Source organism: Poromitra crassiceps (assembly GCF_964638095.1).
Source record: "Poromitra crassiceps genome assembly, chromosome: 19".
Lineage (NCBI taxonomy): Eukaryota > Metazoa > Chordata > Actinopteri > Beryciformes > Melamphaidae > Poromitra > Poromitra crassiceps.
In genome coordinates, this window is record NC_139646.1 from 27,408,662 (window position 1) to 27,433,661 (window position 25,000).

The 25,000-nt window shown below is 46.2% G+C and overlaps 1 protein-coding gene across 1 annotated transcript in view; it reads left to right on the top strand.

Moving 5' to 3' along the window:
* The window catches only part of LOC310794007 (nucleosome-remodeling factor subunit BPTF-like), a gene marked incomplete at its 5' end in the record, with an annotated part of 88,093 nt that extends 66,584 nt beyond the window's left edge, over window positions 1-21,509 (top strand). Inside the window, 7 exons of the mRNA XM_083655876.1 lie at window positions 4,391-4,616; window positions 5,573-5,901; window positions 7,373-7,549; window positions 9,741-9,933; window positions 12,347-12,431; window positions 14,106-14,292; window positions 18,117-21,509. Of these exons, the coding sequence (XP_083512002.1) occupies window positions 4,391-4,616; window positions 5,573-5,901; window positions 7,373-7,549; window positions 9,741-9,933; window positions 12,347-12,431; window positions 14,106-14,292; window positions 18,117-18,153 (1,234 nt within the window). The 3' untranslated portion in view covers window positions 18,154-21,509. The remainder of the gene's footprint in view (window positions 1-4,390; window positions 4,617-5,572; window positions 5,902-7,372; window positions 7,550-9,740; window positions 9,934-12,346; window positions 12,432-14,105; window positions 14,293-18,116) is intronic.
* Window positions 21,510-25,000: the final 3,491 nt, after the last annotated feature.

Here is a 25,000-nt window from a genome sequence, read left to right on the forward strand (position 1 = left end):
TACGTCAGCAGCTCCTCTCTGACCACATCCAAAGCTCTGCAGCAGCGCCTTTTCCAAGCAGCACGAGTCCCTAAAGTGGAAACATTTAAGAGCACAGACGATCCATTTAGGACAGGAGGTGCCCACACTCTTCTTCTTCTTCTTCTTCTTCTTCTTCTTCTTCCTCTTCCTCCTCCTCCTCCGTGCTCTTTTTGTTCCATCACCACATGAGAACCCTGACCTTCTTCTCACTATGACCTTACCCAATGATCAGCCACACCAAGACAAACCCACAGTCATCTGCAGACGCCATTTCTTACGGAGAGCTGAGCCCACTAGTTCCCAGTAGTTATCCCCTGAGGGTCTGCTCGTTTTCCCAATAGTGATTTATTTTTGATTGACCAGTAGTTTACAGTAGGGATTTCCTGAAGTTACACCTACCGTAGTTCCCAATACTGATCTCCTGATATAACGATTGTTCAGCTAATTTTACCAGGCAAAAATTGTCTCCTTCCATCTGGGTTCTGGGCCAAAATATTCGATTGGTAGTCTACAGCAGGGGTTCCCAACCTTTTTTGTGCCAAGGACCGGTGGATACATGGAAAAAAAAAGTTGCGGACCGGTTGTCAATTTTAATGGTTTTGGTTACATATATATTTACTCACCAGGTGGCGACAAAGGGTAAATAACAGCCTTTTCATCTGTCAAAGACACTTTCACAATTATGCACAGTGATTTGATAAACGTCAACTTGAAACTATGTTTCAACTACCACACACAGCCTATAATATTATAGCCTACGTTTATTAAAAAAATAAAATAAATTTGGACCGGGCTCGCGGCCCGGTACCAAATGCATTGCGGCCCGGTACCGGTCCGCGGCCCGGTGGTTGGGGACCACTGCTCTACGGCCTACAAAATAACCCTTCAGCTGGAGGCGGAACTCGCCATCTTCGGCTGCTCAGAATCCTCTCTGTTCCTCACTACGGCTGTGCAACAGTCTCTGACACAGGAGGAATGGAAGTCCCCCTCTCCACCTTCTTTTCAGCTGTGGTTGACGGAAATGTTATACCGATGGAGAGACTCAGGTTCCTGAGGACCAATTCACTTGAAAGATTCTCATAATATCTTGGACCCGTTTCTGGCCTACAGTACTTTGATGAGGTTAAAAGTGACAAGTGACTCGCCCGACTGGTTTCTCATGGACCCCCTTGTGTGGGATCCCATGCACAAGATCTCTTACAAGCACATAAGCACCTTACGCAGCTGATAGCACCACATTGTAATATTTGAATGTTGATAATATATGTACGCCTTTTCTTTCTTTTCTTTTCCTGTGTCTGAGCTTGTTCATTTTTTTGTGTTGTTCTAAAAGAAAATGAAAAATAAAATATTGGGGGGGGGGGGAACTATTTTCTCCCTCCTGCCATCTCTATACGCAGTAGGTAGATTGTAGAGGAAGGAGCACAGTAAGGAGGACCATGACCTCTAGTCGACCCTGACAACCATGTGTCTGTGTCCGCAGACGGTCTGTCAACACGGTGACTGTTCACACTGACCTGAAATACCAAACCCACACTGCATGTGACATCACTACTACTCACCGGCTCAGTCTCTGTCTCTCCACTTGTTTTTCAGACTCTTTCCATGCCGGCATGTCTCTCCTCAGCTTTGCTCTCAAAAATCTATTCTATTCAAAATAACAGGGAACTCTAGCATCAGAGTGTGTGTGTGTGTGTGTGTGTGTGTGTGTGTGTGTCTACTTACGCAACTCTCCTCTGCCCTCACTGTCTATTTGCACTACGCACTTTAGGAACCCTGGCCCATCTTTGACCTCAACAGCTCTGAACCTAAACAGAAACTTTTCTATGTTAGGTGAGAATGATAGCGAACACAAGTGAACAGACTGCTGATAGATATACTGTATCGCTATGCTTTTTTCCCTCATTTTTCTCCCCAATTGTACTTGGCCAATTTTTCCCCCTGCTGCCCCGGTCACTCCTCCACCCTCTGCCGATCTGGGGAGAGCCGTAGACTAGCACCGTGCTTCCTCCGACACATGCGCAGTTGCCAGCCGCTTCTTTTCACCTGACAGCGTGGGGAGCTTCACCGGCAGGACGTAGCACACGTGGGAGGATCACGCTATTCCCACCAGTTCCCTTCCACCCCGACCAGGCGCCCCCGAGCGACCAGAGGAGGCGCTAGTGCAGCGCCCAGTACACATACTGTTCCCCCCCAATCTGACTTCCCACCCGCAGACACCAGCCAACCGTGCCTGCATGGACCAAGCCGGAGCTAACACGGGGGTGCCAATCTGCAACCCTCGTGTTGGTAGGCAGGGAATCTACCGCTACGCTACTATATCGCTATGCATTATCTTGGTTTACTGTATTGTACTGATGCTTGGAATAAATGTTGGTGCCCTTGCTAAATGATATTTACTTAAATATTCTGATGAAAATAGTCTCATAACATGCAAGGTCAGGTGTAGATAGTGTCTCTTAGGGCCCTATGAGACACTCACAGAGCCCTACAGATGACCCTTCCTCCCTCCCTTCTCCATGTTTACAGAGCCCAGTGTGGCTTCCCACTGCTCCTCTGCTCTCCTCTACTACTGAGGAGCAGCTTCTCCATGTTTACAAAGCCCAGTGTGGCTTCCCACTGCTCCTCTGCTCTCCTCTACTACTGAGGAGCAGCGAGTCCCACACAAATAAACAGCAGCTAATACCCCTCTAACATCTGTCTCACACATGGCCCAGTCACATGACTGCTGGAATTTTCCCGGTAAATTTCCAGAAGTTTTCCATGGGAATTTTAGCTCTGGATTTATTTATTTATTTGAAATTTTGACTCTTTGCATCATACCAATATTCAAAATGTCAAACTTTCCATTGGGATTAAGGGGGAATATATAGGAATGTTGAGGTAGTTTATACTAACTGTATTTGCTTGTCATATACAGACATAAATATAAACATTTTGTTTTGTCATAAGCTGACATCCATTATTATTATTGTGCGAAAAAAGACTTTATAAAATAAAATAAATGTATTTGATGTTTATTTTTGTGGCTGTATATGACAAGTTAAACGGTATAAATAGTGGTGTAGTGGTCCCTGGAGAAGTGCATAGACTGGAATTTACTTAATTTAATTTACTCTAATTTATTTGGTCGACCCCAATGTGTGACTGTTTCTCTCTTGACATACAGTAACAGGTTTTCACGGCCGTAACGCAGTTCTTCCTGGTGGAATCTGCCGCTAGAATTGGGTAGACTCAAAGCCATCTGAAAAATAAGTGGGTATACGCCGCCTACCCGCGTCTACCCGGCACTACACCAATGAGTATACATTATTTCCAGTTATTTCCCATATATTCCTGTGAATTCCCATGGAAAGTTTCCAACTTTGACTATTCCTGGAATTTTGCAACCCTACTCACAGTACATGTCCTTTTGATTGGATTTCACTGGGATGATGACTGACACGTCCCTTGCATCGCTTTTAGGAAGTAGCCATTTTTAGGCTTGGGGGGTGTTAGAAGGCTGTGTTCCTGATGGCTAAAGCCAGAAGGTTCAGAAGGTCTTCACAGTGGTGGTTTTGTTTCTGAGAAAGTTGGAACCAAGCTGCCCATTAGAATTTCCGAGCAATCCTAGTGGAGGTCGTTGGGGGATAAATCAATTTCCATCAACATTGGAATTCATGTCAATGCTTTTGCTTCCATAAGATGGAATAATTGAGAACAAGTCAAACAACTATTTCAAAGGATATTTATTTATATGGACAATTTACTTTTTCTTTTCTTTTTTTGAATTTCAGCCTTTTAGTTTACAGTGATGAGAGAGCAGAAAGATTGTCAAGAGAGCAGGGGATGGCAGGCAACCAAAGCTAAGGTTGCCAATTCCAACCCAGGACATTTTGGTTACATCTTAAATCTGGGATGCAAAATGTTCACGTTAGGGCTGCTCCGATCAGGAGTTTTGGGGCTGATCACTGATCGCTGGAATCCGTATCTACCGATACCGATATCGCCCATCACGGCGTCGATTGAAGCCTCTTTTTTTTTTACAAGATACAAGATTTGCTGCTTCATTTGTTGAAACACCTCCAACCTGCATCCGTAAGGCTATTTGCTTGTTTGATAAACTGAACGGCTTGTTTAAAAAAAAGTTTAAAAAAAAGTTTAAAAACCGAGCACCCCCTGCTGCTTTCCTGGGTAACAAAAAAAAGGTTTATTAGTTGTACTTTTGATGTATGTAAAAAGAAAAGTATTAAGAGGTATGAATTGACTTTGTATTCAGCTCTTGTCTGGGACATCTCCTTATTTTATACAAGCGGGTGAAAAAGGTCATTGTGGAGAACTATCATTAATCTGCCCCCCCCCCCCGCCCCATATCATCCCATCTCTACAGGATGATCGTATGCAACCAGGTGATGAAGTTCATCCTGGACAGGATAGACAAGGACGAGAGGCAGGCCGCCAAGAGGAGGAAGAAGGAGGAGGTGGTGGAACAGAAGAGGAGGACGGCCAACGCCTCCAAGCTCTCCTCGCTCCTCTACCGCCACAAGGAGAGCCTCAAGACGGAGATCCTCAAGAAGAGGGCCCTGCTCGACAAGGAGCTGCAGCTAGAGGCCCAGGTATGGAGGCAGGGAGGGAGGGAGGGCCCCCCTCAACAAGGAGCTCCAGCTAGAGGCCCAGGTATGGAGGCAGGGAGGGAGGGAGGGAGGGAGGGAGGGCCCCCCTCAACAAGGAGCTGCAGCTAGAGGCCCAGGTATGGAGGCAGGGAGGGAGGGAGGGAGGGCCCCCCTCAACAAGGAGCTGCAGCTAGTTTGTTTATTTTCACATGTGTCCACATGAGATCTCCTTCACCACTGAGGCAGGCTTTGGTGAAACTGGGTTCATCGATGATGCAGCTCTTTGCGAGACAATAAACAACCACAAAGTGACGTATTTGTTATTGATTGGCCCAGATCTTGTATACTCTGTATATGTTAACCTTTTGAAAGCTTTCTAGGCTGAAGGAACATAGTTGTAGCTACAGTACTTAGCTTAGCTCCAATTTAGGTATTGTTAAAAATCCATGGAATTTTGCATCAGGGCCACAGTGGAATTAAGTCAGAGTGCCAAAGTCACTTCCTCTTCCAGGTTCAGCATGGGACCTAAGGGATTTTATTCCCATTCATTTTTCCATAGATTTGTTTTGTAAATAATCAGAACAATTTTACTTAGTCAGACCAAGCGATCCAGAATCAGGAGAGACAATAGAACTCTTCTTTTTTTTTTGTCAGAGCATAATGGTCTCTTCTGATTCTGAATATTGCTGAATCGCTTTGTTTGACCAAGTCAAACTTTTTTATCAGGAATTCACGAAATGTCTATGGAAAATGATTGGGGATGAAATCCCTGCCTTAGGTTGTTTGCCAAACCCAGAAGGTGTGACTTTGACACTCTATTCTCTGTCACATTAGCAGACAGTGAACTCCTACCTGTCTATTCTCTGTCACATTAGCAGACAGGTAACTCCTACCTGTCGTTACCTGTGTGTTGTGCAGGACAGTTAACTCCTACCTGTCGTTACCTGTGTGTTGTGCAGGAGGAGCTGAAGCGGGACCTTCTGCGGTTGCGGAGGGAGAAGGAGCGGGCAGCGGCGGTGGCTCAGCGGGCAGCCCAGGCGGCGCAGGCAGCTGCCCACAGCCTGCAGCAGCACAGCCTGGCAGCGCAGCACACACAGCAGCACCCCTCGCACCTCAGCTCCACCGCCAGCAAGAGGAAACGACAGGACGAGGAGCGAGAGACCACCACCACCACAAAGGCCAAGAAGAAGAAGATGATCTCCACCACCACCACCACCACCACCACCACCAAGGTCTCCAAGGACACCAAGCTCTACTGCCTCTGCAAGACACCTTACGACGAGACCAAGTATGAGGATTCAAGATTCAAGATGTTTATTGTCACTCCGGTTGTACAAGTACACTTGTGTGAAATCCATAGGACATCAAATATAAGTCAAGGTGCACTAAGCGCGCTCAACTCCTAAGCCCGCCCGATGCGTGGCCTCGCCCGCCCTGCAGCTCGGCCATTGTGTGGCCCCACCTGACCTGACATCACTCACTGATGATATCACAATTGCTCAAGTGACCATCATTGATGACATAGAGTGCTCGAGTAACATCACTGATGATGTCATAGACATTGTGACATCATTACTGACCAAAATCATCACAAGTCTCACAATGTGGGACCAAAATCGGAGAAAGACAGACAGAGCCCACTTAGTGAATTTTATGATGATGATGATAATGATAATGATGATTTTCTTTTTATATATAATTTTTATAGTCTTTTGGGTACCAACTAGGCCAAGGTATTTTTATTTTTTTTACAAATTATGAAAGTGCAGATTGTAAGCTTTGAAATGATGTGTCACAAATTGAAGTCTGAAACTTGTTAACGAAGATCTGCTTATTTGAATGTTCGTACTCCTAAAAGCAACATTCAGAGAAAATTGCCCTGCAAGTGGTGAACAAGCTTGCTTTGCCCATTCCAGCAGCGACACCCCTAACTAAGCCCTGTCTCTCTCTGCAGTGACACCCTTAACTAAGCCCTGTCTCTCTCTGCAGCGACACCCTTAACTAAGCCCTGTCTCTCTCTGCAGTGACACCCCTAACTAAGCCCTGTCTCTCTCTGCAGTGACACCCCTAACTAAGCCCTGTCTCTCTCTGCAGCGACACCCCTAACTAAGCCCTGTCTCTCTCTGCAGTGACACCCCTAACTAAGCCCTGTCTCTCTCTGCAGCGACACCCCTAACTAAGCCCTGTCTCTCTCTGCAGCGACACCCCTAACTAAGCCCTGTCTCTCTCTGCAGTGACACCCCTAACTAAGCCCTGTCTCTCTCTGCAGCGACACCCCTAACTAAGCCCTGTCTCTCTCTGCAGTGACACCCCTAACTAAGCCCTGTCTCTCTCTGCAGCGACACCCCTAACTAAGCCCTGTCTCTCTCTGCAGTGACACCCCTAACTAAGCCCTGTCTCTCTCTGCAGTGACACCCCTAACTAAGCCCTGTCTCTCTCTGCAGCGACACCCCTAACTAAGCCCTGTCTCTCTCTGCAGTGACACCCCTAACTAAGCCCTGTCTCTCTCTGCAGCGACACCCCTAACTAAGCCCTGTCTCTCTCTGCAGTGACACCCCTAACTAAGCCCTGTCTCTCTCTGCAGCGACACCCCTAACTAAGCCCTGTCTCTCTCTGCAGTGACACCCCTAACTAAGCCCTGGCTCTCTCTGCAGCGACACCCCTAACTAAGCCCTGTCTCTCTCTGCAGTGACACCCCTAACTAAGCCCTGTCTCTCTCTGCAGTGACACCCCTAACTAAGCCCTGTCTCTCTCTGCAGATTCTACATAGGCTGTGACTTGTGCACTAACTGGTACCACGGTGACTGTGTGGGCATCACAGAGAAGGAGGCCAAGAAGATGGACGACTACATCTGTGTGGAGTGTAAACGGGGCCAGCAGATGATACCCAAAGAGGAGCTGTTTTGCATCTGTCAGACCCCCTACGACGAGTCCCAGTAAGCTGTGTGTGTGTGTGTGTGTGTGTGTGTGTGTGTGTGTGTGTGTGTGTGTGTGTGTGTGTGTAATCTGATCAATATCCTCCGTCTTCTGTGTTGTTGCTTCAAATTTAAGATGATTATGATTAGGGCTGGGTATCGTTCAAAATTTTTCAATATCGATACCGTTTCGATACTTTGATTTCGATACCGGTTCCTGAACGATACTTTTTTCGATACCAATTTTTAGAAAAATCCATTTTAACAAAAATAAAACTGCATTACACATTGACAATTATGATACAAATCTTTAGTTTTTTTCAAGTTTTACAGCAGAAAAAAAACTACTGTATTTAACATAACTTTAAGTTGTCTAAACTTATTGCTGTCCCTACAAAAAAATATTGGAGTACTAAATCAGTGCAATAGTTTTCAGTGCAAAACGGAGAGTTGCAAATGAGTGTTTAATATTCACTGATGCAACAGAACGCTATTCTTGTCCAAACTAATGAGATGGCTCCACTGCATGCATGGAAGACAATAGTTGAGCATTGACTAGCCTATCAATAATGGAACAAAGTGAATCCCATTTATATTCAACAAACTATCATGACATCAGCGTTTGTTAACAAGTTGCTAAAAATACATAATGGGCGATAACTGCCCGCTTGCGCATAACGTTAACACTAATTAATTGAACATCTAACGCGTGCGTTGCAGATCAGTGTTTAATGCTCACTGCTGCAACAGAACGTCATTCTTGTCAAAACTGATGAGACAGCTCCACTTCATGCATGGAAGACAATAGTTGAGCATTGACTAGCCTATCAATATAGCCTTAATGGCACAAAGTGAATCGCATTTACATTCAACAAACTATCATGACATCAGCGTTTGTTAACGAGTTGCTAAAAATACACAATGCCCGCTTGCGCATAACTTTACCGCGCCAATTAATTAAACGATCTAATGCTAGATACAACTCACAGCCAGACTGTCAGACTGAGGGATCTGATAACCGCTAATCAACAACAACTTGCGTAAGCGGACCCACCTCTCGATTATTTCTCTTGTCTGTCGAAACCAGTCCCAGCTCCACTTGTCTCCGCACCGCACGCTGCCTGCCTCAACAAACACACACCGGCTAAAGTGGGCGTAACTTTCCCTGCATGCTTCTACATGACAGCCAATCACCAGCCGTATTAGAGCGTGGTGTGCAAGCATGTCGCATGCTTATAGGCTCAATGACACTGTTTTGTTTTGGTATCGAAAATTGGTATCGATTGACAAGGGAGGCTTCGATACCCCTTAGTATCGATGTTTTCATTTCGGTGCCAAGTAAGTATCGAAACTCGATACCCAGCCCTAATTATGATCCCTGTTGGGGAAATTGGGTCGTTACAGTGGAAAATGGTACTAGGATTAAGGTTGGATATCAATTTGATTTTCCGATTACACTTATCCATTTCAGGTCTTAACGAGTCTCAATTCCGATTCTTTGAGGGGCGGGTTCAAAACAGGTCACATGCATATTTCACAGATCTATTTTATTTATATCGTGCTGTGTTTTTATCCTACTGTCTCTTTTTTTCTATTTGAAGTCAAAGTTGAATCAAGAGTTGTGAAGCTGGTTTGGTTCATTGCAATCCTGCTGTGTGGACACAATCAAAAGGGGGGAGATCCTCCAACTGTTCTTAGAACTATGAAAAAGTTCCTCTGGTCTGAACATGCCTCAAATGGATCAGACTTATTGACTGTGGACTGATCCGATTAGATGTGAAACAGCAGCCTGCTATTCTTGGAAGACACCCTGACATCACGCAACCGGAAGCAGAGTTCTGATTGGTTGTATATATAGGTGGTTATACAGTCTATCATGGGTAAACAAACGAGTATATAAATGACACAGAGGTGGTCTGAGCTTAATCTCAGACCCTAATCAAAATATTACAAAAGACCCCAGTGATTCATAAGAGGTCTAAAGTCATGTTATGGCAGTCGGGCGCACTTAGTGACGAGTAACAGTAAAACTGAAAAAAAATTGTATTGAGTTTGGCGTAACGCGTAGGAGTGGCAGCCCAGCGTCACATAGCAACAACACTGTCAACAGGCCGGAAGAATTTAGGAAAAATAACAGACCTCTGACCTGCTAACTCTACCCCACCCGGCCCCCTCCCCCTCCCCCCGCCCCCCTTCTCCTCCCCCCGCACAGGTTCTACATCGGCTGCGACCGCTGTCAGAACTGGTACCATGGGCGCTGTGTGGGCATCCTGCAGAGCGAGGCCAACCACATCGACGAGTACGTGTGCCCGCAGTGCCAGTCCACCGAGGACGCCATGACGGTCCTCACGCCACTCACCGACAAGGACCGCGAGGGCCTAAGGAGGATCCTGCGCTCCCTACAGGTAGATGGGAGATGCTGCACTTACTACACACACATCATTTGCACAATGTTCCCACATGTCCTTGAAATCCTTGAAAGTGTCTGAATTTGAGGAAAAAAATCTAGATCTTTAAGAAAAAATTTAAATAGACATGGGTCATGCTTGAATTCATATATTTTGTGCAGGAATAGAAATGGCAGTTGTTTTGATATTTCTTTACTTAACGTGTAACAGCACAGTTGAGAAGTTTACTTAACGTGTAACACAGCACAGTGTTTTACTTAACGTGTAACACAGCACAGTTGAGAAGTGTTCACACATTCAAGCCTCTCTTTTTTTATTTTCTTTCAATATTTTATTTTACGTTTTCAGAACATGAAAAACAAGAACATAAAAAAAGAAGAAAAAATACATATATACATACATTCAACATTACAATGCTACAAAGTGGTGCTACCAGTCACGTAAAATGCTTGTGCTTACAAAAAAAAAGAAAATTAATAAATTATGGCTGTCAAACAATTAATTTTCTTAATCGCGATTAATCGTGCGATTAATTATAATTAATCGCGATTAATCGCATCTTTGTATCGCATGTTTAAAATGCTATATTTTGCATTGCAAAGCATTTTTAATTAGATATTAATCATTATTACCAGTGTGTCGTGATTGGGAATCAAATGAATGCAAAGAAATGTACTTTGTGATCTTGAATTTTGGAATGAGGTACAGGTATGTTATGGAGGGAGGTACAGGTATGTTATGGAGGGAGGTACAGGTATGTTATGGAGGGAGGTACAGGTATGTTATGGAGGGGGGTACAGGTATGTTATGGAGGGAGGTACAGGTATGTTATGGAGGGAGGTGCAGGTATGTTATGATGGAGGTGCAGGTATGTTATGGAGGGAGGTACAGGTATGTTATGGAGGGAGGTACAGGTATGTTATGGAGGGAGGTACAGGTATGTTATGGAGGGAGGTGCAGGTATGTTATGGAGGGAGGTGCAGGTATGTTATGGAGGGAGGTGCAGGTATGTTATGGAGGGAGGTGCAGGTATGTTATGGAGGGAGGTGCAGGTATGTTATGGAGGGAGGTACAGGTATGTTATGGAGGGAGGTACAGGTATGTTATGGAGGGAGGTACAGGTATGTTATGGAGGGAGGTACAGGTATGTTATGGAGGGAGGTACAGGTATGTTATGGAGGGAGGTACAGGTATGTTATGGAGGGAGGTACAGGTATGTTATGGAGGGAGGTACAGGTATGTTATGGAGGGAGGTACAGGTATGTTATGGAGGGAGGTACAGGTATGTTATGGAGGGAGGTACAGGTATGTTATGGAGGGAGGTACAGGTATGTTATGGAGGGAGGTACAGGTATGTTATGGAGGGAGGTACAGGTGTGTTATGGAGGGAGGTACAGGTATGTTATGGAGGGAGGTACAGGTATGTTATGGAGGGAGGTACAGGTATGTTATGGAGGGAGGTACAGGTATGTTATGGAGGGAGGTACAGGTATGTTATGGAGGGAGGTGCAGGTATGTTATGGAGGGAGGTGCAGGTATGTTATGGAGGGAGGTGCAGGTATGTTATGGAGGGAGGTACAGGTATGTTATGGAGGGAGGTACAGGTATGTTATGGAGGGAGGTACAGGTATGTTATGGAGGGAGGTACAGGTATGTTATGGAGGGAGGTACAGGTATGTTATGGAGGGAGGTACAGGTATGTTATGGAGGGAGGTACAGGTATGTTATGGAGGGAGGTACAGGTATGTTATGGAGGGAGGTACAGGTATGTTATGGAGGGAGGTACAGGTATGGAGGGAGGTACAGGTATGTTATGGAGGGAGGTACAGGTATGGAGGGAGGTACAGGTATGTTATGGAGGGAGGTACAGGTATGGAGGGAGGTACAGGTATGTTATGGAGGGAGGTACAGGTATGGAGGGAGGTACAGGTATGTGGAAGACGTAGACACACAACCTCTGCAGAGTAAGTGCAGCAAACAAAAGAGTCCTCTGTGCCGTTCTTATCTGATGGGTTCAGATCCCCACAGCTGCCTGGCCGGCCACACGCCTTTCTCCTCTGTCCTCGTCTCCCTTCTACCTCTCCTCTGTCCTCGTCTCCCTTCTACCTCTCCTCTCCTCCTCTCTCTTCTACCTCTCCTCTCCTCCTCTCTCTTCTACCTCTCCTCTCCTCCTCTCTCTTCTACCTCTCCTCTCCTCTCTCTTCTACCTCTCCTCTCCTCCTCTCTCTTCTACCTCTCCTCTCCTCCTCTCTCTTCTACCTCTCCTCTCCGCTCCTAAGAGAGAGACAGGGAACGTCTGTGTTGACTCACCTGCATCATTGTCACCTCCACGCAGCTGTTTGCTTTTCTTCATTGGTTTCAGCTTCTCATCTGTCTTCTCTTTGTGTTTTTACCTCCTTCCTCCCTTCAGTCACATAAAATGGCGTGGCCGTTCCTGGAGCCGGTGGATACGAACGACGCCCCGGACTACTACCGGGTCATCAAGGAACCAATGGGTGAGTGGAGGGGTGGACTTAGTTTGGATGCAACACACATGTGCACACACCTGGCTGGGAGTCCATGCCCAGTCTGTACACAGTCTATGTCTGTCTTTTATCTGCAAGGGAATAAAACATAAATATTCCATTTGATTTTGACATTTCCAGAGGTAAAAGGGCCTCAGTAGTGCTGTTTTCCTTTTCATAAGTGTAATCATCATTGCAAGTAACGCCCCGATCTGTGATGCTAATACACACACACACACACACACACACACACACACACACACACCCTCCATCCCTGACCCTGCGGACCTTAAGACGTTGCCACCAGGAGGCAGGGAGGAGGAAGCCCTCCAACTCAGATCAAACCGGCCATGTAAATGCAGACTTGGGTCAACAACAGGGCCTTTTTCAACTTCCACACAAACAAACCCGTTAATGAGCTGGTCCCACTCTGCCGGGCTCACCGTGGAAACGGACCAGCCCCACACTCAGAGCCTGGAAACTCCTCCCCCCCCCCTCTCTCTCCTCCCCCCCTCTCTCTCTCTCTCCTCCCCCCCCCCCCCCCCTCTCTCTCTCCCCTCCCTCTCTCTCTCTCCCCCCCCCCCTCTCTCTCTCTCCCCTCCCCCCCCTCTCTCTCTCTCCTCTCTCCCCCCCCTCTCTCTCACTCTCCCCCCCCCCCCTCTCTCTCTCTCTCTCCCCCCCCTCTCTCTCACTCTCCCCCCCCCTCTCTCTCTCTCTCTCCCTCTCTCTCTCTCCCCCCCCTCTCTCCTCTACCACAAGAAGAAGACCTTGTTGGTTTGAAAAACTCAAAAGGGCGTCTGGCTGCTGTAGCTTTGGAGGCTGTTGAGATGAAATCTGATGACAGAGAAGAAGGAGGTCTTTGATATGGGCGTGAGGCTTGTAAGCCCCCTGGCCGGCGGGGTGGGGTTGGGGGTGAGGGTGGGGTGAAGGTGGGGTGAGGGTGGGGGAGGTTAACAGTCGGATATGTTTGTTTAAAACAGAGGCCCGGGCGGGGGCACAGCACAGCGCGGACCCAACCACCGGCAGGCAGCAGGAGATTATATGAAGGCTCTGGCTGTTGCCAGCTAGCTTCCTCGCTAACTCAATCTCACCGTTTTTTTCTGTTTCTAACTTGATGTAACTAGGTTAGTACCAATGAAAGCACCTCTTCAAGGCAGACCAGGACTTAGAAGGACTGGTTTTCAGTGGGCTCTCAAAGGCTCCGTTAATTTCTGTGTGGATTTTGTTCTCCGGAACAACACTGGAGATCATGACGTTCTCCTCAGGAACGACACTGGAGATAATGACGTTCTCCTCAGGAATGACAGAATGGGTCAGCGCTCAGTAACTGATCTGGAAGGCCCACCAGATTGGGGTTAACGCTGGCAGAGGCTTTGGATTTTTGCTGTCACATATAAAGTGATGAACTGCGTTCCCAGGAAGCAGATCTGAATGTCTATCAAGCACATGCCACATAAGCTGCAATTACTTTGAAGAAACTATGCAGATTTCTGGAGCAAAGTCGCTGAGGAGGGCCAGAGATTTATCTCTTACTTCCTGTTTCATTATGTATGTGATATTCGCCTTTGGCAAGAGCAGACAGTTGGAGATGTACTGTAGCTGTTTTCAGCTATCAAATACATTCAATCAATTGTTTCACTTTGTTGTTTATGATCCACTTCTTAGACCTTTCCACCATGGAGGAGAGGTTGCAGAAGCGCGAGTACGTCAAGCTGACAGAGTTTGTAGCGGACATGACCAAAATCTTCGACAACTGCCGCTACTACAACCCCAGCGACTCGCCCTTCTACCAGTGTGCCGAGGTCCTGGAGAACTTCTTTGTCCAGAAACTCAAAGGTTTCAAAGCCAGCAGGTAAGAGGACGACGGTGATGTCACTTCCTGCTCTCGTCAAGGAGCCGCTCAGACCCGAGTGTGGTCTGATGCGTGAAGCCACGCCTCTCATTGCATCACCTTCTCTGCCCAATTCGTCTGCTTAGGGTGGATGTGTGTGTGTGTTCTTAGGGTGGATGTTTGTCTGTGTGTGTTCTTAGGGTGGATGTGTGTGTGTGTTCTTAGGGTGTGTGTGTGTGTGTGTGTGTGTGTGTGTGTGTGTGTGTGTGTGTGTGTGTGTGTGTGTGTGTGTGTGTGTGTGTGTTCTTAGGGTGGATGCACACTACAAGATTTGGAGCACTCTGAGCTCCACTGAACCTGCACCAGGCATAAAGGGACACTTTGCCCATTTTCAACCAGCTTTGTATGAAACAAAATCAGTGTTCAGCTTCCCTCCATCTTGCGTGGACCAAGTGTTACATCATGCAAATAAGGAGGTCCGTGGTTGGTCATTTCATATACGCATTTTGTTTTGGTCTTAGGGGGGCGGTCCTTAAAGGGGGACTTACCCCCCAGTTAGAACACGGCTCTCTTGAATACTCGATTCTGATTGGTCAATCAACAAGATTCACCGGTCATTATTTCTCGACAACCGACCGCTGCTCTGCCACACCTGGATTAATCAGTTGATAAGAGCATTTTGTCAGCAAGACACTACTAATTAGGCCAACCAGTTGCAGCTGTGGTGTCTTGTGTGCCAATTATGAATGAAACCGCTTTGTCGTTGAAAACGCTATTAAAAAATCTATTTGAATAATTATTTTTGTCAGATTATTGAATGATTTAGTTGTAGGCCGTGTTCTAAGCGGGATAATGGATAGTGAGCTGGTGATTACTGGAAATAATGACCTTCAGGTGAATGATTAAGCCCTCCGCTGCGCGTCGGGCTCAATATCACCTGTCGGTCATTATTTCGCCAGTAATCACCGGCTCACTATCCATTATCCCTTACATATGTAACAAAACGGCATGCTGCTTGATTTGAAAAAACCTTTGGGAAAAACCAAGAAATGACGTCTCCTCTTGTCTCACTATACTCTTTGGCTGTGCTCAGCTCAGGAATTTTTTCCCGGAAATCGACGCCATTACAGTTTGCTCACCGCCCCGAAAAATAAGTTATTTGAGAGCTACAATATCTTTATAAATATCAACAACTAGCCAACGCTGGTGGCCTGTATGGAAACAGCGTTGCTCAAAATGGTTGAAAGTTATATCAATTTGGTCATTCAGTGGCAAACTAGAAATTGACTTATTTTTCTCCCATGTGTGTGTATGTGGCGTCTGTAACTATCGTTAAAAGAGCCTAGTGACGCGAGCCTGGTTACCGCAGCACAGCACAATAGGACAATAGGACGCTCTCAACACGCTCATGTAATCACAATGTGAGATTTCTCCACGTTATGCTCTTGTCCAACTTACCATATAGACCGTTATGAAATCCCTTTTTCATTTTCCTTTCTCCCTTTTTCGTGATTCTTGTCAAAAGTTACAGTAGTGCACCTCTGATTTTTCCTCTCAAGCGCAGGGCTGCAGAGCTCCCTCCTCCTCCTCATACCCGTCAATGACGATGGCATCGTCATTGACGGGTGGGGGTGGGGGGAACAATTAATTATTTATTAAGTCGCTGCTTTGCTGTAATGCCATTTGGCTAGCCACTGCAATGCGTTCACGTTAACAACAGGACAGCTGAGCTCTATGAGACCAGCAGACTTTGCTAGCCTCTGCTCTGTGCTACAGCACAGAGCCAGGCGACTGAAGTGGGCAGTGGCTGTCACTACCAGCAATTTGAACGGCGCAAAACGAATAACGTTAACGTTACAGAGCTGGCACAAAACTGACTGAATTACTGGCTGATATAACGTTAGATTCACGTGGGCTTTTGAACCTAATGTAATGAGAGAGAGTTTAGGAGAAATGGCTAGAGAAACGCAGCTGCTGTATCTACTCCAACTTTCACTTTGGAAACAGGCGAGTTAAATTCACAGTTGAAGACTTGTACTCACTTTGGGTTGAAAACAGGAAAGAACGTGAAGTTTCTTCTTTGTCTTAAAAAGTTTTCACAACAACACAACCGACTTCTCATGCGTGGGGGACGCCCCGGCGACATTAAACAAGCGCACCCAGTTCAGAGTAGCAGTGGAGCGGAGGAGGGGGAGGGGAGGCTTCTCTGAGTCTGAACTGGGTGCGCTTGTTTAATGCCGCCGGCGCTTCCCCCGTGCGTCACGGTAAGTGGACTTGGCCTCTTTTATTATTGAAACGGCACAATTTTAATTCGAACAGATAATTAATTACGATGATCCGATGTAGAAGGCTCAGAGGTCGATGGGGGGTCGGCCCATCACGATGGTCGATGCCATCGTCCATCGTGCCAACCCTATACTACAGATTTTGTAACGATACAAAGCTGGTTGAAAATCGTCAAAGCGGTCATTTCATTTAGATATTTATATATAGATTTGTCTGTGATTTACTTGCATCTTATTTGTTCATTTACTGAAGACCTGGATTTTAATTGAGATAGCAGCATCGGTGCCACTTCGTTCAGTAAATCTTGTAGCTTGCATCCAGCTTGATGTGCCTAATAAGGTGATGTGCTTCACCCGCATGTACAGTATTTATACCATCCATTCTCTCTCTCTCTCTCTCTCTCTCTCTCTCTCTCTCTCGCTCTCTCTCTCTCTCTCTCTCTCTCTCTCTCTCTCTCTCTCTCTCTGTCTCTCTCTCTCTCTCTCTCTCTCTCTCTCTCTCTCTCTTGCAGATTGTGATGTCAAAACTCCTGGGTGCCGGGGTCACTCTTAAAAACAAACAAACAAAAAACAATTTGTTTATCGGAGCTTATCCTGGACTTTAGCTGTTTTTATTTCCTTAAAACAGCATAAAAAAAACTTTGTAAGAAAGTGCATATATGAAGCCACACTGTAGGTGTGATCCTTTTGTATTTTAGAAGGAAAAGAACTTCAAAGAAAAGATAAAAAAACAAAACATTTCTACTGTCTAATAATGGCGGCCATGTTGGTAACACAAAGCATTCAAGGGAAAGTTGTATTTTCTTACAGTTCTTGCAAACAAATGACTGATATTTTGTTTATGTTCGAGTCAGATGTAAGGAAGAATATCAAGTTTTGTTATCCTCGTCGTTGAGATTCAATATCGGAAAGAAAGAAAAAACAAGCTATTGATTTTTGATTGTGACTTAATTCCGCAGGTAACTTATCTTTTCATTTGACAGAACAAGTTTAATGTATTCATCATAACATGCTGAAATGGAACATTTTTACCTCGTTTTTTTTTAGCCGAGAATTTTAAAAAATCTTGCAAGATTCATTCGTTTCTTTTCTTTTTTAAATCGGCTGTACCCATGTACAATGTTATTTTATGTGCATATGATATCCTTTTGTGAAGGACTATTTTTATGTTCTAAAGGAAATAATGGTAGTACTTGTAAAGATAGGTCAGAGAAAGTCTAGTTTAGCTTACCTGTTGTAAATGTGGCAAGCTTGACAGTCCCCTGTTTTATTTGAATGTCTATTTGTATATATTACTCGTGTAATATATACTCATGTATATACACTGTTGGGCTGACTTCACACAACACTTAGCTAACATCTCACCAACATGGCTGCAACTATGTTCAAAATGTCTGACCCCGCTGGCATCCATGTTTTCCTTTTCTTTCGTTTGTTTTGTTTTTTGTATTCCTCCCCTCCCTAGTGCATATTTTTGTCATACTGTCAAGCTTTTAATAATAAAAAAAAGAAAAGAAACAACAACCAAGTTATGCCACTGTTTCTTCCTCCTCTCTGTAGGTCTCATAACAACAAACTACAATCAGCAGCTTCTTAGGTCCCTTCTAAAAAAAAACAAGTGTCAGAAAGCGGTCCCGTGTGGTTTCCTCTGAATCATTATGCCCGCTGGTCCGAGTCGGGCTGCGTCCCAACCCGAACACACAAACAGCGCCCTCTCTGGAGCGGAGGAGAGAGAGCGCCGCCCCGGACAAGTGCCCGCCCCCCGCTGCAGCGCTAACGGGACAACTGAATGGAAGAGCCCCCTTTTTATTCATAATGTCAGCGGGACGTTCCACCTGCGGATCGGGGGGGGGGGGGAGCCAGGCAGCCACGGACTCCCAGCCCACGCAACCCTTCCATCAGACGGGAGGGCAAGATGGCGGCCGTTGGTGGAGTGGATGAGCTGGCTGCTCGGGTGTTCCATGGCAGTTAGAAGGCGGCAGTAGACTCTTGAAGAGTTGTCTTCATTCTGTAGCTGGTCACTACTTCTGTGTGGAACATTCATTTCATGCTTTCACACATCACTAAGTTCCCACAATGCAGGGTTTTTTCCCCATCACACACAGCAGTTAGCCTGGTTCAAGCTTCAGGTTTCCATCACACGCAGCAGTTAGCCTGGTTCATGCTTCAGGTTTCCATGACACACAGCAGTTAGCCTGGTTCAAGCTTCAGGTTTCCATCACACACAGCAGTTAGCCTGGTTCAAGCTTCAGGTTTCCATCACACACAGCAGTTAGCCTGGTTCATGCTTCAGGTTTCCATCACACACAGCAGTTAGCCTGGTTCATGCTTCAGGTTTCCATGACACGCAGCAGTTAGCCTGGTTCATGTTTCAGGTTTCCATCACACACAGCAGTTAGCCTGGTTCAAGCTTCAGGTTTCCATCACATGCAGCAGTTAGCCTGGTTCATGCTTCAGGTTTCCATGACACAGCAGTTAGCCTGGTTCATGCTTCACACACAGCAGTTAGCCTGGTTCATGCTTCAGGTTTCCATCACACACAGCAGTTAGCCTGGTTCATGCTTCAGGTTTCCATCACACAGCAGTTAGCCTGGTTCATGCTTCACACACAGCAGTTAGCCTGGTTCATGCTTCACACACAGCAGTTAGCCTGGTTCATGCTTCTTGCAAATGTTCCAAATTAGGTCATTGCGAAATTTGAAACAAAGCGTCTCATAAAATGCTTACATTCTAAAAATGGTTTGGCCTGGTCAAACCAAGCGATTCAGCTATATTTAGAAGTTCCCCACCAAAGGGGGTACTATGGATCGGTCTCTGTCCGGCCATTCGTTAGTTAAGCTGTAAGGTTGATTTGCCCCTATAGGGGGCGGCAATGCCAATGAATGAGACTGACCCAAGGGTGGAACTACATCACTGGTGGGCGGACAACATGTTGACTATTGTCTTGTTGCGATGTGAAGGGCTGTTTTCCAACAGCGTTCTTGTGCAAAGCATGAACCAGGGCTACCAATCCCCCTGGTGGTAGGTCTCCAAACTGAATGGCAGTCAGTGTTAAAGGAACAGTTCACCAAAAAATGACAATTCTGTCTCAACCTCTTCTCTACTCAGCATCTTTCCAGTTGAAACACAGGTGAAGTTGCCAGCACAACGAGAGAGAGAGAACCAGTGGTGCCACGTCTATGTGCCGACAGACCGCAATGCCGATAGCCCACAAGCAGAACCAGCTGAGCGAGGTGGTGTGCAGCGTGTCGGGGGACCGGCTGGAGCTAACCTCTCCCAGCCCCCACGCCTAAACCTAACCTCTCCCACCCCCCATGCCTAAACCTAACCTCCCCCAGACCCTAAACCTAACCTCTCCCACCCCCCATGCCTAAACCTAACCTCCCCCAGACCCTAACCCTAACCTCTCCCACCCCCCATGCCTAAACCTAACCTCCCCCAGACCCTAACCCTAACCTCTCCCACCCCCCATGCCTAAACCTAACCTCCCCCAGACCCTAAACCTAACCTCTCCCAGCCCCCACACCTAAACCTAACATCTTCCACCCCCCATGCCTAAACCTAACCTCCCCCAGACCCTAACCCTAACCTCTCCCACCCCCCACGCCTAAACCTAACCTCCCCCAGACCCTAAACCTAACCTCTCCCACCCCGCACGCCTAAACCTAACGTCGGCATTGCAGGCTGTCGGCATAGCGGGTGGACCCCGAACCAGTCCCCATTGACTTCAGTACAGTACAGCTGACGTCGATGGCGACTGCTTCTCGCTCGAGTTGTGCTGGTCTTTTCACAGTAGATGCTCATCTGAAAACACAAGTAAAGAATGTGAACCAGCTTGGAGGTCAGGGGCAAGTGGAACCCCCCCCCCTTACATACACACTGTCCCATCACATCTCCAAGTCTTTCTCCGATCTACATGTCAACCCCCCCCCCCCCCCACACACACACACACACAATATCTAACAGCCAAGTCTGCTGACATCCTCCATCAAAGCTGACAGATTGGCTCGCATTTATCTCTCGACTAAAACAAAAATGGCCCTCAAAGCATTGTTTGGTAATTGGATAATGGTGTTCTCCCCCCGCCCACTCAGTTATGTTGCGGTCTGAGGTTCGTGCGTCGGCACTAAATTTCTGCACGAGGGGGATCGTGAAGGGGGGAAATCTTTATACCACGGGGTTTGTATGAAAAATTTTATAGCTGCATTTTTTGCATATTTGGGAGCATTTTCTAATCCGCGTGATTATCGTACCATTGCTTGTTTTCTTCTCGAGGAAGGAAGCGATTATAAGAAGCATTTATAGTTTTGTGTGGGTCCGTCTAAGTAGATCTGCTGAGAATTTAATTATAACAAAATTAGAAGGAAAACGTTTCAGGTTCAGTCTCCCGGTTATCTGTATTTTTCAGGGTGAGCCGGGTCGAGAGATTGTGTGGTGCCCTGTCACCTTTTTGCCCCCCACCCCTCCACACACATTCTAGTCTGATGGTGTTGTGTGCTTTGTCCACTATTTGTAACCTCTATTGTATATTCTGGCTGTCCATATATGAAGAGATGAGAGATTTGTAGAGCAGTAGAAACTTATTTTTCTCTTTGAACCAGCAGCTAAGCCCCGCCCCCCCTGTATATTTTAACTGTCTATTTGAACTCCACATTTAGGTGAGATTGCCCTTTATATTGAAAGTGCTGCATATTGTGTGCAAACCGGTTTTCAAAAGGAGTGACACCGCTAACTCTTCATGGGGTCAGGAGTGACACCGGAGTGACACCGCTAACTCTTGTAAAGAGTCTTTTTAAGAAACCAACCAGTTCCGCCTACCTTCTATATCGGCATTGCGTTTCTTATATTATTTATTCATAATATAGATGGAAAAATTCTCATGTTGTAATGTTGAAGAAACGTAACCCGGGGATGAAAGTACTCTATGTTTTTAACAGACTGCGGCGACTCCGAAGAGATTCTCTTTTGTACTTGATAGGACATTTCATCCTAGATAATAAAGTAATGTTTTTGACACCAGTTTTCCAAAGTGTTGTCTTTTATTGTCTTGTCCAGTGAAAATAATTGGACCTATTCAAACTCAATTGACCTCATCCCCCATTTCAACAACGGCGAGCTTGTGTTCAGGGTGCCCGGGTGTAGCTGTAGATTACTAAATCTGTTTTATTTTTTCCAAATTCCACTTTTTCCTTCTTTTTCACCCTTATGTTTCTGACATTTTCCCCCATTTTCTCCCCAATTGTTCTTGGCCAATTTCCCCCCCCCCGCGATCCGGGTTCCCACCTACAGACACCAGCCAATCGTGCCTGTATGGACGCCTGACCAAGCCAGAGGAAACACGAGGGTGCGAACCTGCGACCCTCGTGTTGGTAGGCAGGGAATCTACCCCTACACTACCCAGATGCTGCTTTTTCCATTTGAATTGTAATTTAGAGCTTGGATTGATTTGAAGGTGAAAACCAAGTTGTCAGGTGACAAAAGGATCCCACGCAAGTCTGACCCCGCCCCCTCTAGGCCTATTTTACAACTGAAATCATTTAGGTTACTACAATAATTAAGTCTACCCTTTATTTTTGATAATTACGCCTATTAATTTCACAATATTCCATGTTTCAAATTCCATGATTCCATCCATTTTTTCCGTTTTGCGGACATCACATGGCCTCTTTGAGCCTCTGTTACCTGTTATACCAACGGCTTGGTCGGGGCGTCCATACAGGCACAATTGGCCGTGTCTGCGGGTGGGAAGCCGGATTAAGGGTATGTGTTCTGATCGCTGCACTGGTGCCTCCTCTGGTCCCCCTGTTTGGGGGTAGTGGGGCAATAGCGGGATCCTCCCACGCGCTATACCCTGTCGGTGAAACTCCTCACTGTCAGGTGAAAAGAAGCAGCTGGTGACTACATGTATCAGAGGAAGCATGGTGCTAGTCTACAACTCTCCCCTGATCAGAAGAGGGGGTGGAGTCAAGACCGGGACAGCAGGAGGAATTGGCCAAGTACAATTGGGGAGAAAATGGGAGAGAGAAAAAAACGTGTTAAGAAAAATATCTTGTGTTCATGATAAAAAAAATCACTTGTGTTCAGTGCTCGGGTCAGATCCGTTGTGTGTGTGTGGGTGGGGGGCGGAGGGGGGTCTTTGAGGGGAAAGTGAGGTCATGACCCTGACACACACTACTTGTGTTCAAATGACCAGCAGCACACATGAGCCACCTCTATGTTTGACCCTTGACCTTTCCCTCTCTCAAACCGCTAAATGAATCCAGGAGCTTGGACACTAAATGATGACCACAAGCCCAAATTGGTTTCTATCCACCACTCCCCCCTCTCTCCCTCGTTGTGGCTTAGCGGCTGTCACACAGCAAACAACTCTCTCTCCTTCACATCCTCCTTCCCTCGCTCTCTCTCCTTCACATCCTCCTTCCCTCGCTCTCCCATGAGGAATGTCCTCCCGCTGCGATGGTAGCCCGAGATGGGAGCAGGCTCCTGTTTCCTGCCTGCCTGCATCTGTTCCCTCCAGCGCTGATCCCAGATAGTCAGAGGCTTCCTCCAGCCTGGGAACCCACCGCCCGGCCGGCCTCAGCATCCCACGTGCCAAGTCTGTCATTCCTCTCCAAGTCATTCCTCTCCAAGTCATTCCTCTCCAAGTCATTCCTCTCCAAGTCATTCCTCTCCAAGTCATTCCTCTCCCATGGCTGCTAAAACCCCGATTACGGATTCTGGACTTTCCTTTCAGTCTCTGGCAGTGATCATGGGGGATCAATATTTCAGATGTACTGTATATGTGATTTAGATACATGTAGGGCTCCCACAGGTCAGATGTACTGTATGTGATTTAGATAGGGCTCCCACAGGTCAGATGTACTGTATGTGATTTAGATAGGGCTCCCACAGGTCAGATGTACTGTATGTGATTTAGATAGGGCTCCCACAGGTCAGATGTACTGTATGTGATTTAGATAGGGCTCCCACAGGTCAGATGTACTGTATATGTGATTTAGATACATGTAGGGCTCCCACAGGTCAGATGTACTGTATGTGATTTAGATAGGGCTCCCACAGGTCAGATGTACTGTATGTGATTTAGATAGGGCTCCCACAGGTCAGATGTACTGTATATGTGATTTAGATACATGTAGGGCTCCCACAGGTCAGATGTACTGTATGTGATTTAGATAGGGCTCCCACAGGTCAGATGTACTGTATATGTGATTTAGATACATGTAGGGCTCCCACAGGTCAGATGTACTGTATGTGATTTAGATAGGGCTCCCACAGGGAGCCCTATGTGATTTAGATAGGGCTCCCACAGGTCAGATGTGCTATGTGATTTAGATAGGGCTCCCACAGGTCAGATGTGCTATGTGATTTAGATACATGTAGGGCTCCCACAGGTCAGATGTACTGTATGTGATTTAGATAGGGCTCCCACAGGTCAGATGTGCTATGTGATTTAGATAGGGCTCCCACGGGTCAAAGCAAGCCATTGAACGTTTTTGCAAATAGACATGGGCCATTGAAAGTGCTTAAATGTCTGTACTGTATGTTGTGCAAGAATAGACATTTAAGTTATTTTGATTTAGTCTGTGAGCTTGTGTAAAGCTGCTAGTTCTCATTAGTGTTGCAGTAATCAACCTTGATGTGTGAGCTTGTGTAAAGCTGCTAGTTGTCATTAGTGTTGCAGTAATCAACCTTGATGTGTGTCTCAAACGAGGCCTTGTTGGGTTGGATTTGAGCGAGTTGGGCCATGAAATGAAGGCCAAAGTCCTTAAATAAGTTTAAAGAGGACATGAAACGTTTGATCATGTTTATTAGTTCATCTGCATTTGACCTCAGACAAGACAGGACACTGCTTTCAAGTCTGACATTTACCTGGATTTGCTAGAAAGATGAACATTTCAGCTTTTTGCCAACTAGGGCGCTGTTTGATGATGTCACTAGGTTGACTGTACTGTACAGTAGTGGAGTGTTTGTAGCAAGGATTTGTAATGTTTTGATCTAGCCTGTACTGTACTTTACTGTGCTGTACTGTGCTGTACTTGGCTGTACTGTACTGTACTTTACTGTGCTGTACTGTGCTGTACTTGGCTGTACTGTACTGTACTGTACTGTGCTGTAGTCTAAGAGCATGGAGCAGGGTAATTTCTTTGCTAAATGTATACTTAACCTTGTCCCTATGTCCATTTGAAAAGTTAATGCAGGATTTAAAAAAAAATTGAACACCTTCCTTTTTGAGAAGAAAATAACAGGCTTTTATTTTGTTAAGGCAGAGCCTGCTACCTCACAGTGGGGAGTGGCTCCCACATGCGTGTCTCCCTCTCCCCTCCCACTGTCGTCAATTCCATGGTCAAATCAGTCGCATTTCAGGACAGATAGTCAGGTCAGGTACGTACGCTAGTCAAAGTCAATCAGTCAGCCAGTATATAGTTAGTCATTTAGTCAGTAGC